Here is a 13098-nt window from a genome sequence, read left to right on the forward strand (position 1 = left end):
TCCTCTAATTTCTCCTACCGATTCAAACTTTTGTTTCTTTAAGCTGGCCTTCCAAAAATGGAAAGTAAACAAAATCGAGTGGAGCCAAGTCTGGGGAGTAGGGTGGGTGTGGAAATATTTGAAAGCCGATAACATCCAATTTCTAAATCTGTTTCAGCCGATGTATTTGCAGGATCGTTGTTATGATGATAAATAATGTTTTCAATGTGATCTTTTAGAGCTGGTCGTTTCTTTTTTATCGCATGAAGAAATCACGGCGAACCACTTTGGAATAATGCTTTGAGTTTACAGTCCTTCCTTGCACATCATGACTCGATGTGATCCCTTATCTGCCCATAAATACCATGTACCTGGTTTTCTTGTAGATTTGCTGGACTTTGCCTTCCTACGGGTTGGAGATCCCAAGGGTTTCCATACAAAGGATTGTCTTTTTGATTCTGGTTCGTAATATCAAAGCCAAGTTTGATCCATTGTGATAAATGTGGATCTTTGTGATGTTTCTTAATAAATAATGCGTCTGTGCATTTCTTCATTGGTAAGCAGTTATTGTACTTATCTACCAGACACTCATTTCATACCAAGATCGTTTGTTAGAATTCTATGAACCCCTGGTTTACTCATCGTCGCTAGCCACGCTTACTGAGTCCGGTAATACCTACCCTTGTGTAAACGGCGACAATGGGCGTGGTTTGCGACATGTGATTTACCGATTTACACTCTTTCTGCTACGCCCAAGACGATCTGATGACGATCGTTATCCATGACGATCTTAACCTTCAGGATTTTGCGGCCGCTATTTATTTATTTATTTATTTTGCTTTCCCTCGTTCGGTTCTGGTGTCTTTCCCTCCACAAATCTATTGTGTCGTTTAAACACTTGTGCCCTGCTACCATACGGATGATCTGATGTGATTTCCATTCTCCGTTTCGTTTGACCTACATGATATTTAATGATATGTAAAACCAGTGTATTATATATAACATCACTGATTCCATTGATATAAATTTTCGCTAAATAATGGGGGGGGGGGGGTGCATTTTATTTTCATTACTAAAGAGTAAATTAATGGTAATTGTCAGACCCCCCCCCCCCCCCCCCCCCCCCCCGATTCTACACACCTGTCTTCATTAGAACTATAACAACTACAAGTGTAATTTTTGGTCCATATCTTGAGAGCTGAAATACCATCATTTGTTTTTTAAATGGCTGATATTTATACTTTAATTCTATATTAATAAATGAGTTGGGGAAACTCAGTGCTTTTGTCGTGGCCGGAGTGAGAGGTCGCACTGTTACATGTAATCGTTGCTATAATGTATATTTTTGATACTATTAACTACAAATTGTATATGGTTGGTTAAACACCATGTCCATTGGAATTTAAGCCATAAATAATATTTTGGAGTCATCTATTGGAATTGAAAATCATCCTTACATGTAATCGATATTTTTCACGTTAATTCACAATAAACATCGATCTGAAAGATATACATGCGCAGTGTATATATAGGTTACATGAAGTAAAAACCATGCTCGTTTACTAATATATTTAAGCTTCTATTCAAATGAAAAGTGTCTAATTGATATCTAGACTTTACATAGATGCCGTGAATGAATTTCCGTCATGACTTTGCTGTTAAGGATCCCGGGGCTCTCACCTTCCCATAAATCTTAATCGCACCGTGAACAAAGGGGTAAAAAATCCTAAATAACAACAGGAGTTTCTTATCATAAGCACTTAAAGAAATACAAGTCTTTAATTGCTTTTTTACGATTCAAGGCACAACTTTTGGGGTTTTGTAAATGTAGGCATTGTCCTTAATTTTTAAATATACATAAGCAGGCGAAAATTCACGAACAAGTGGGTACTTTAAATTTTTTTCTAATAATTTTGAAATGTAATAGAAATTGAATGCCTCATTTTTATCCTCAATAGAAAACTTTTAAATTCCATTTTTACAAAGCTAATTTTAATTTCGTCACATATGACACAATTGCCATGGCGGTTTATAGTATAGGGAACAATACGGGCGCTATAAAATGACCTGTGTTTATGAAAGATTAACTCTACGGGGCCATGTTTGTGAGTTTAAGACATTATATCTGATCGCTACTTACTTAACGAAATTCCTCGAACAAACGTCTGTAATATATTGGCCCTGACCAGACAACAGTTTCGGAGAGGAATGATAATCAGGCAGCATTATTTAATTGTGCCCGGAATTATTTCACGTCATACATCTGATGTGTGCTGTGGGAAAAAAGTAACAGGACTTCTTTTAAAATTAAGGTAAGGGCATCGTTTTGTATTAAGGATTCAATTTTATGGTCTTTCTGTAAGTGTGATTTTTATTTTGCGGGAGGGAGAATGTATCATTTTATTTTTTTCTCTTCAAAATCACAAAATCCTGCAAAGAACCATAGTATGCAGCTGGAAAATCACATTAAAACATGGGTATATTACTGTTAAGACTCGTGAGTAAAATAATCAAAATAAAACACCCTCGATAAATCCTCTCTAGCGATGAATTAATTCATAAAAGTTGCTTCTTCCTGGGTTTTAAAGGGAGGGGGGGGGGGGAGATAAAAATCGTTAAGCGAAATTAATCTTTCTGAACTAAGGTTTCATTAAATATCATCAAAGGCTTTAAAAATGCAGTGTAAATGAGCCGTTCCTGAGGGGTTTTTTCCGGAATCATTAGATCCCTCACAGATATCCCAGTCACCAGCATTTTCTTATACGTCATTAAAGAATCGTTACAAAGACACCTCAATCGATCACAGTAGCGCATAGGTAGATTTAAATGACGTATCTATGACAGATATGTGCCGCATACAATTAATTTTTAGAAGGTTTTTAAATTACTATAACTCCCGGCGGAAAATCACGTCTAGTCTATTACATGTAATTTTAAACTTATTTTCCAATGTTGTGATTGCTTTAGGCCTGTCTAATTTGTTTGCCAACAGATCGAGAGCATTTGATAACTCTTTTGAGTTTTCTGGTGAAAAAAAACATTTTGTTTACACACAGCAGTATATCGGTTCCTGATTGAGATACCATTTGAATAGAACATGCAAGTCATGTTCCTTTTGATTTCAACTGATATTTTGAATAAATTGATTTCTGAATATTTTGAATTCCATCTATCATCTAGATACATGTAGTAATGCAGTATTATGGAGTATGGAGTTCGTTACAATTACATGTAATGCCATCTCATGATTTTGAATTACTACTGTAACAAATATATGTTGTCTGAAGTTGATATGGTTAATGTAACGTACATTGCATTCATGCAAATAAATGATGAATAGATATCTTTTTTCATATTTATTGTCGGACATGCAAAAACAATGAATGTTTGCTGTATACTATTTATTTATCTACTTGTACGGATGTTGTGTCACCGTAGAGTTTGTAGAGTTTGAACTCCTGCCCTTAAAGCAACACAAGCTGTAACTGACGGCAAAGAAATTGAAAAAAAAAGAACGAATATTCAATTCAACATATATATGTGATTGAATATATATAACTTCATAGAATCAAAGTGAATCTGAAGCAATAAATCCTCAAATCAGCAGAAAATGTCGATTCATGAATCATTGTCATCCCGTCAGTACAATGTAATTTCTGCTCGTAATCTCCGATGAGCATTGTCCTCGGAGGTCACTAATTCGGAAAAAAAGCGAAAATGAGGCATTGCATGGGCACGTGCCAGATTTGTAAACATGCCAATTTTATAAAAAAGAAATCACTATCAAAATTTCATATGAGTGGCACATTTGCGTAGTTATTGCTTTCTTACACTTTTAGTACTTCAAACAATGTCATATTTCAAAACAAACAAAACGTGTAGTTACGTATGTCAGTTTCCATCTTTGTGTATATGACCTCAGCCTCAGCAACCCGATTATCCGTGTATACGACACAATGGCGGTTTATACGAAACGCTCATTGTAAGTATGCTCTAAAACAATATTCCCTTATTTATTTTGCTGATTTTTTTCTTCAGATCTTGGAAATGATATTAGTTATACCGATAGGTGTTATTTAGTGCACAATTGAATATCTTTAAAAAAAAAAAAAATGCCGTCAGTTACAGCTTGTATTGCTTTAATATCACTAGTCATTGTTTTGGTTGGGGACTATTTGTTTTTTTATCATAATCCATTTCTCCTTGTCTTGGAATCTTAATGCATGACCAGAGGTCGCATGAATTTCACAACAGTGGAATTAGAGCTACATGTACCTATGTGTACATGGGTTGGTAGATATATTTTGGCTTGGTTTGGTCGTAATAAGTACAACTATAAAAATCCCCCCACTGTTTTTGGGCTTAATTGAGAATTCACAGAAATTAATTATATTCCATACGGTAAATTGTATCCATTGTACTTATAAAGAATTTTGAGATGTAGATCTAGTTTTCATTTTTGAACAATGTTTGTAGCAAATGTCATTAAAGAAAGGGGGATGTTGAAAATCACGAAGCTGTTGTCAGAGAATCCAAATAGTCTGAAACTCTGTTGAGCATGCATGGATTCACAATTGTGACGAGTGTCCATTGTTCGCTATAACAGGGTGTGAATTTGCATTTCTAAAAAAAAATTCAAACTTAATTTTTTTTTATTTCAGCAGTCAGAATTTGAGTAAAATCTTAGATCTTAGATCAAAGTTTCGACTTAATTTTTTTTTCGAGAAATCCAGGCCAGGCTGTATCTGTAAACCCTGGGGAAAAAAGCATGGATTTCTATTCCCCTTTTCACTACCTTTCTGAGAAAACTTTGTTCAATGTATTCAAATAGGTCGATAATTTCATGATGATTAACAACATACATTTTGAGAAAAAAAAAATTAGATAAATAAAATTAACATTTTCCTTCACAATTAGTTTGAGGTCTGTCATACAACCTCTCTAGATTCACCGGAGTATATCGGACAATGAATCAATGACACGTGATCATATTGATTGCTTTATATTATGAAACCTGCTTAATCCGTTTCTGACTCCCTGTCTAATTAATCTCAGGAAATACCTGTCGTATACGGCATGTTTCGCGTGTGTCGGTCTGTATCTTAGATGTCCTGAGGCGAGGACAATTGTATTTTGAGGATACAATCCATTCCTGGATTCTGAAGATCTAGAAACGCCTCGGATCACGAACATGCCAGTATCTAAATATGCAGCAGCAGTTTGTTTGCTAGATTGTCCGGAAAGAAGAAGCTTGCTTTTCTGAGATTTTAGATGGCTTATTGAACCAAAATTCTATTTAATGGCTCGTTAAAGCCTCTCATACGAAGCATTGTTTGATATATGCCAAGACGATCTCTTATATGCTAAGAAAACACCTTTTTTGTCATTCCAATAAAAATCCATACGGAAGAATTGAGAGGTTGTATCACTCTTTTGAGTAGGCATTAAATATGATTTTGATGCGATGAGCTAATGATGTAGATCTACTCATGACATTTTCCGTTCAACCATGAGTTCTCTTATGACTCAAAACTCATACATTTGATAAATGAAGACAACCTGTCAGTTCTACAGGTATCAGATATATCAACATGGAAGGAACCCCATGCTTGTCTTACAGATTGTCAATCTAACACATCCAGCGGATAGACAAGATGTTTAGATGTCGTTTATATTTTGAAGATTCTGGCACCATTTCCAAAATGTATATGCTACTCATCCACAAAAGAGACCCATTATTGGCTGCTGTTGCCTGATATGTAGATTTAAGCAATAAATGCTTTCTTTGTGGTTTTACGGGTCGTGGTAGGTCAGTGGTAGAGAGCTCGCTTCGTAACCGGGGGTTGTCAGTTCGAGCCCCACTCGTGTCATGACCGTGTCAAAATGAGGAGCGATAACCGACCGATCGCGATGAATCGTACTTTGTGTATGTAGTACATGTATATAAACAACGTTTGCAAGTGTTACCCTTGCCCCCCCCCCCCTTATTTTTTGCTTCAAGCATGCTACAACTGTAGCCTTTAGTTTTGGTATAGAATGAATTGTGTTTTATGCACTACAGAAATTATACGAAAGTGTCATTTAGCAATGCTATGGTATCATTACGGTAAATGGAATGTAATATGTTGCTTTTTTAGTCCAGGTATGTAAAAACCTCACTTTGTAATACAGAGTTTGTACGGCCTGACGGTGTTGTAAAAACTAATGATCAATTTCCCATCGTTGTTAGCCACGGTTACTGAGTCCGGTAGTACCTCCCCTACCTCAAACCGTGGCTGCATGATCACCGAAACCCTCGATTTTCATGAATATTAATGAAATGACATAATAATTGTTTTGACCAAACACAGTCACAATAACAAATTTCCGATATTTTAATGGGCGCCACAACTAAAACGTGCAGTATTTGTTTACAAGTAATAACAAATAAAAGGCTACAGATCCATGTATACTGAAGCAAGTGAAGTTTATAAGTATTAATTAAATGAAATTCGCATTAACAGCAGTGGTTACGCTTGTAAACTCTGTGTTCATTAACTTAATCGTATTCTCAAACTTGATGAGGAAGTTCAGGGTAAAGTGGATTTGTTGAAATCTGAAAGACTAGAGTTGATCGGACAATTATCTAAAGAGAGCGGCGTAGTTACGCATATCATTTGGTACATTTATTACACCAGTGAAGTCCACAACGAAGCGTCCATTTATTATATAATTAGTTACAACAGCTAAAAAGTGTCCAGTTTGTTCTCAATCGACAGTCCTCGGATTATTCTGTGCTACGAGCACGCAATGACCTCCGAATGATTTTCTTTCCACCAAAAAAAAAAAAAAAAAAAAAAAAAAAAATGGAAGCTCACCGATTGGTTAACTAATTAACATAAATATTCATGAAGTCGAGGAGTTAATTAATCATACAGTCACGGCATTTGACGTAGTGTAAACAGAGACAATAGGTGTGCTTTGCGACGAAGGCAATTTCCATGTTAATAATACCCAAAGTCTAAGGTTTTAAGAATAGGGATAATGAATGCACAGGGGCTAAGCCCGTTTTGGGCCCGAACTCTGTGATACCATAAACCGTTTTGAGCCCGAACTCTGTGATACCATAAATATTTATGGTATCACAGAGTTCGGGCCCAAAACGGGCTTAGCCCCTGTGAATGAATGTATGCTTTCGATGTTCTTTGTATACCTCGTTTGCATATAATTTGTATCAATGAACTGATGACTTATCATTATAATAATACATCAACTCTTTTATTTTAGTCAAAATAATGGCGGGTAAGCGACAAATCCGTATGCAGTCTGAAGGTGACGTCACAGGAATGAGTGAAGATACTTTATCGAATGCATGCATCAAAAACGAGTTAGAGAAATGGAAACTTATGAACGAAATGCACACACTCATGGTAGGAGAAAAACAGTCTTCTATGGAAAATAGAAGGAATCTAAGGAAACTAAAAGATGAAATTACAAAAATGCTTGCAGAAGGATGTGTTTATAAATCACACGGATTTCAAAAATACGACCCATTTGTTGCCAGTGCTGATGAAAAAGAAAATTTGGAAGAGGGATTTAAATCCAATGGTTACAATAAATCGCTTTCAATGGGAAGTTTCCCATCAATAACAGAAACAGGTAGCTATGTGAAATCAAATTTAAAATCATATGGAAGAAAAAGAGATAGAAAATCTAGTGAACGTTCGCTTATGTCCATTCCCAACACTCTGCCTACTATAGACGTTTCCGATAATACCACAGCGCAATTTGAAGACACTGACGACGAAAATGACGTAGTTGAAACTACAGGAAATTTGGCATCTTCTTTAGCATTGAGTTTCCATGGTATGGTCCTATGGCGACAAAAAATTCGTGACAGAATAGTTGAAAAAGAAAGAGCAAAAACAGAACCCCCTGTTCGACACCATCCAAAAGTCGAAACAAAAAACATGACAAATCGCTACAAAAGTATGTTTGCAGGCAACTGTAGGACGTGTCATGCAATGAAAAAGTTTGTTGAAAAAGAGGCTACAATAATGATAAATCAGGTTGACTCGCCATTATATCAAAAGAGGATGTCACAAATAGAAAAACTGAAATTAAAATGTCAAATTCCGGAAATCATAAGAAGAGACAGGTCAACGTCAGCAATATTTCGAGACTTTGAAAGTTACAAGGCAAACAAGATACAAGACAAGAAAAGGAAAGTGAAAGAATGGCAGGTCTCACAATGAAAATGTTGACCGGATATAATCTTTCAACGCACATATTGATAAAATTAGATAATAAATTACCAAACCCATGTTGACAGTCTGTAAATAGAGATATTATTGCAGCGTTAGATATGAAATTCATATTCAATGATAAAATCCATACTAGTGTCATGAAGTGTAATATTCTATGAAATATAACATAACCGATAAAGCTCATGGTTAGTATAATGAGTTAGTCACAATCTAGTTATAGTCAAATTCTGATAAGTCTACAATCTAATTAAAATTAGATGTTGGATCCGCTCGCATACTCGCTACAGTTTGTGTAGCGAGTATGCAAGCGGATCCAACATCTAATTTTAATTAGATTGATAAGTCTATTAACACATTTAAGATTACTTTTCTATAATTGGTAATGGTTGGTATCAGTGTACTTATAGTGCATTTCTGTAAATGTGATTTTGTTGCAATAATGAATACTCGTAAATCATTCGTGTTCAGCGTTATATTGTTTTCCAGATTTATGTGAGGATATAACATGCATGTACGTATACATATTAAGTAAACGGACTTTAGTTCTTGAGTATATTGACACAACTCATCGCCAAGACAACTCGCCGTCTGTTTAGGACAATCTGCATCTTGTAGTCTTGCAAGATAGACAAACGATTAAGAGAAAGAGAGATAAGAGAGAGAGATTGTCAGTAAAGAGATATTGTCAGGAGAGAGAGAGAGAGAGAGAGAGAGAGAGAGAGAGACGTAGCTGACACTTTAAGATACTTCACTATTGCATTAACGTTAAAGATCTTAAGTCTGTCCAATTATGAAAAATTTTACCAAGTCGAGTAAGTATTTTTAATAAATTCATATTGAATTAAGTCAGGCATGGGTTTCTCTAGCCCTCCTTGCACCAAAATTTACTAAATGTCGAGTTCTTGATAAGCCTAAACTATGCATGTAAGAATATCTACATTAGTCCATTTAGACAATCGAATCTTCGAATTTTACAGATTTTTTTCTTCAAGCCCCAGTTGTGATCGATCATACTTATCCTTCAAAATGAAACTAATGAAATCATATAACTTAATAAAGTAATTCTAATTACAACAAGATATCAAAGGTATTATAGACTTGATGTTTGTAAGAAGTCAATATACAGACGGGGTATCACACACACATGAAAGGTGGAAATAAAGAACAGTGATCAATCTCTTAACTCCTATAAGCAATACAAAATAGAGAGTTGGGCAAACGCGGATGCATACACCAAAGAGGTGTCTATGAAAAGTAAGTATCCCCTGTTGAACGATCACACCCGCCGTGAGCCCTATATTTTGATCAGGTAAACGGAGTTATCCGTATTCAACATCAATGTGCCAAGAACGGCCTATGAAAAAGGTCAGACAGCATTTAACACTGAGAGAGAGAGAGAGAGAGAGAGAGAGAGAGAGAGAGTTTAAATTAAGGCCAGATGATATAAACAGATGTTTCTACCTTTAGCACTGAAGAGTTCCCATGGTAAAAAAATATTTTGGTTGGTTTTGGTTTTCTCATTTATAGTTGTTTGGAACTCTTCTGTGTTCTAAGAGCAGGAAAGGGGTCAGTTAACAATGTAAACAATTATGACACCAGAATTATTCAGGGGGAAAAATCAGGAAGATTTATTAGTAAAGAAACGTCATCAAAGGTTATAGAATGTTAAGAAAGGTTATGCATTATCCCTTGGACGTAAGATAGTGAATGTTGATGCCAATAACAACGTGGTGATCGAGGAGAAGTTGGATGAATCAAGAAAAATTGTTCCTCTGGTGATAATTCACATGAATGCCTAGGAAATGAAGACACGTAACCATCTGATGCATCAAAGAGTGAGGAATTGGAAGAAGAGCATGAGGAGATGATTTGATGGAGAAGTGGGAGACGAGTTGTGGAACTTGGAATTCTAGTGGACAATTTGGAAAAAGGTGGTGCTGCGTGTAGTAGACCACTAGATTTAAGACATTGCGAGGACGAAAAATGGTATGGACTTGGATCATTGTTGCTATACATAAGATGTCAGCAGGAAGCATGCAGCCATCTTTCTCCTGTTTCTACTGGGAAACGTCGTAATGCAGAAACTAACGTAAAATGGCACATCAAAGATACCCTGTATTGGGCATATCTTTATTATTATCAGAGATGAATAGCAAAGGAAAACCAAGAGTGACAAAAACAGTAAAATCATAAATGCCATTGTAAATCATTTTCAGAAATTGTAAAATTTTACTCTTATATTATGGGAGATAACTCTTCTTTGTCTTGAGAAAATCAGCCAATGTCATTTTTACAATTATGCTTCTCCTCAGAAAATTCACTCCGTATGGTATATGTTCTTTAAGTTTATATTACACTTTAAACATTAATGCAACATATTATGAAGTTTATTTTAATTTGTAAACCTTTACTGAGGGTGAAATGTCCATATATGTAATTTTATTGAAACAGCAACTAATATTTTCTGAGCGTAAAATTTATAATGAATTAATAGTTTACATGTTATGTTGTAAATCTAATATCAGTACACTCTGTTCTCCTTGACAATCATTTTTTGAGGGATAAAAAAGGTAAACAAATGAAGAATAAACTAATTTACCATAACTATTGTTTTCTACTTTTTTGGAAATACTTAAAATATTTCACTCTCCAAATCAAAGGGAAAAAGAATTCAAGGAATTATCCGCTTTTATAAAAGAATGACATCATATAAAGTCTCTTCGAAAGAAAAAAAAATTGTTTGTATCATCTGCCCTTAAGGCGTTGTTGTGGTATTGGAAGAACATACAATTGGTTTACATAAAGCAATGATAAATGCTGTTTTCTGAGGGAGAGAAAACAAAAACCAATCTGGCCTCGATATGGTGAAATTTTTCATAACATCGAAGTTTCTCCTTCAAACATATATTTTTTAATTCAACGGATGAACAAAGTATTTCACCGCTAAACTAATTTTCCCTCCCTGGACAAAAGATAAAGTTAGAGAGCTGATTTGTGTATTCTAATACATTATTTGGAAAGAGCACTGTGCATAATGTTACGTCACTTTCGACTAATGACATCTCATCTTTGGTGGATGCGAGGAGAGCATAGTACATGTATCTATCAAACACCATGATCTCATTCATCAGCCAATGTTTATTTATTTTCGCATCTCAAACAAAGTTATTAACTGTAGAGAGATGTGTACGTACACACAGTGCACTGAAGTCTCTTGGTTAGCAATCTCCGACAACCTTCAAAATCAAAGACAAAAAAAAAAAGAAAAGAAAAGAAAGTTAATGAGGTCAATGAATCATATCCAATTAGGTATTTCAAAAGCAATTAAACAATCCATACCGTAACGTTTGATCTTTCACGTACATTAAACATTAATGTCAGTGTGTAATTTGTTCCTAGATAAGTTTTTTGAGGTATAGGTAAATCCATCATTTGAAATTGACGTCTTCTGGTTCGAAATCTATGTTTATAAACAGCTTACAAGTGTTGAATTCACATTGAACCAACAATGCATTAATATGTTACATGCACCACTTTTTGAGTTGTGTAAACAAGGATTACAAACTATAGGAGGATTCAATTTCAAAGAATGATAGAACGAATGATGGATTTACTTATACCACAAAACTAATTTTGCATTTATACTTATCAAAAAACAAAATACACACTGACAACTTAGAAATCCCAATACGTTTTTTTTTTATCTTAACATGTATCAATGTAGGCTTCGTCAATGTAGGCTTATATCATATCCTTGAAGGTAATGAAGAAGGGAATGAATCATCCTCTGAAAGGTCGCTGGAGCATTTGTCATAACAAAAGGCTTCACTTTCAATTGAAAGAGACACAGGCCCTAGACGTTTTAAATATCTATAACAAACATGTGTTCCTGTAAACGGGATACCGGTATTTACAATCTGTATCACGGCGTCATCTTGATTTTCATTTTTACTAGCTGCATCACTTGTCATTTTCGGCGTAAAGTTCGATGTTTTAAGATAAGTAGACTCCTACCGTTTAGAAGCAACTCTATCAAGGTCTCGTCACACGGCGTGGTGAACTGACCTCAAGAACATAAACAGAGAATAGATTCTAATTCGAAGGGTTTATTACTTGATATATCTTAACATTTATCTAGCAAAGACGTTTAAAAGACTGCTGATTTATAAAACAATTGAATGCAAACATATACTGAAAATATTTGCTTTTGACAATTATTCCAAAGGTTAGTTGAATACAACCCAATATAGACTTACGTCTATTCTCAGTTTACGGTCTTGAGGACGGGAAACAATGTTTATCTATCGACTATGATTAACCCTCAAATATCGCATTCTCCTTCTCAAATGCGACAAATTGTAATTTAATCATGTAATAAAGACATCAGCATATAAAGACAAAGTATAATCATATAATGAAGAAATATCATTATCTGATGTGTAAGTTTCAGCATGCAATGGTGAAGTATCTGCACAAAAGGTGAAGACAACGAACAACGATCAATCTCATGACTCCATAAGGAATACAAAATAGAAAGTTGGGAAAACACGAACCCCTGGTTATACCAGAAGTGGGTACAGGTGCCTAGGAGGAGTAAGCATCCCCTGTCAACCGGTAACACCCGCCATGAGCCCTACAACTTGATCAGATAAACGGAGTGATCCGTAGTCAAAACAGTGTGCCAAGAACTGCTTAACAATCGGTATGAAACACGTCAGACAGCATTTGACCCAATTATGAGTTGTATTGGTAAATGAAATCATTAAAACGGTCATAAAATTTGCAAAATATTGAGTTCAAACGGGACTGTTATAATCTCTGTACCATCAACTTGATTGTCAGTAGCCTGCCTCGATTTAAACTGATCATACGC

The 13098-nt window shown here is 35.2% G+C and overlaps 1 protein-coding gene across 1 annotated transcript; it reads left to right on the forward strand.

Moving 5' to 3' along the window:
- The first annotated feature begins 1982 nt into the window (after positions 1 to 1982).
- On the forward strand, positions 1983 to 8648 carry LOC125655622 (uncharacterized). The gene is made up of 2 exons (XM_048885975.2): positions 1983 to 2291; positions 7246 to 8648. The coding sequence occupies exon 2, from the start codon at positions 7254 to 7256 to the stop codon at positions 8211 to 8213; it is 960 nt and encodes a 319-aa protein (XP_048741932.1). The 5' UTR covers positions 1983 to 2291; positions 7246 to 7253; the 3' UTR covers positions 8214 to 8648.
- The last annotated feature ends 4450 nt before the right edge of the window (positions 8649 to 13098 follow it).

The sequence above is a fragment of the Ostrea edulis genome, chromosome 7 (assembly GCF_947568905.1).
Source record: "Ostrea edulis chromosome 7, xbOstEdul1.1, whole genome shotgun sequence".
Lineage (NCBI taxonomy): Eukaryota > Metazoa > Mollusca > Bivalvia > Ostreida > Ostreidae > Ostrea > Ostrea edulis.

Coding starts and splice junctions, on each gene's coding strand:
- LOC125655622 (XM_048885975.2), top strand. CDS start 7,254: ATGGCGGGTAAGCGACAAATCCGTATGCAGTCTGAAGGTGACGTCACA.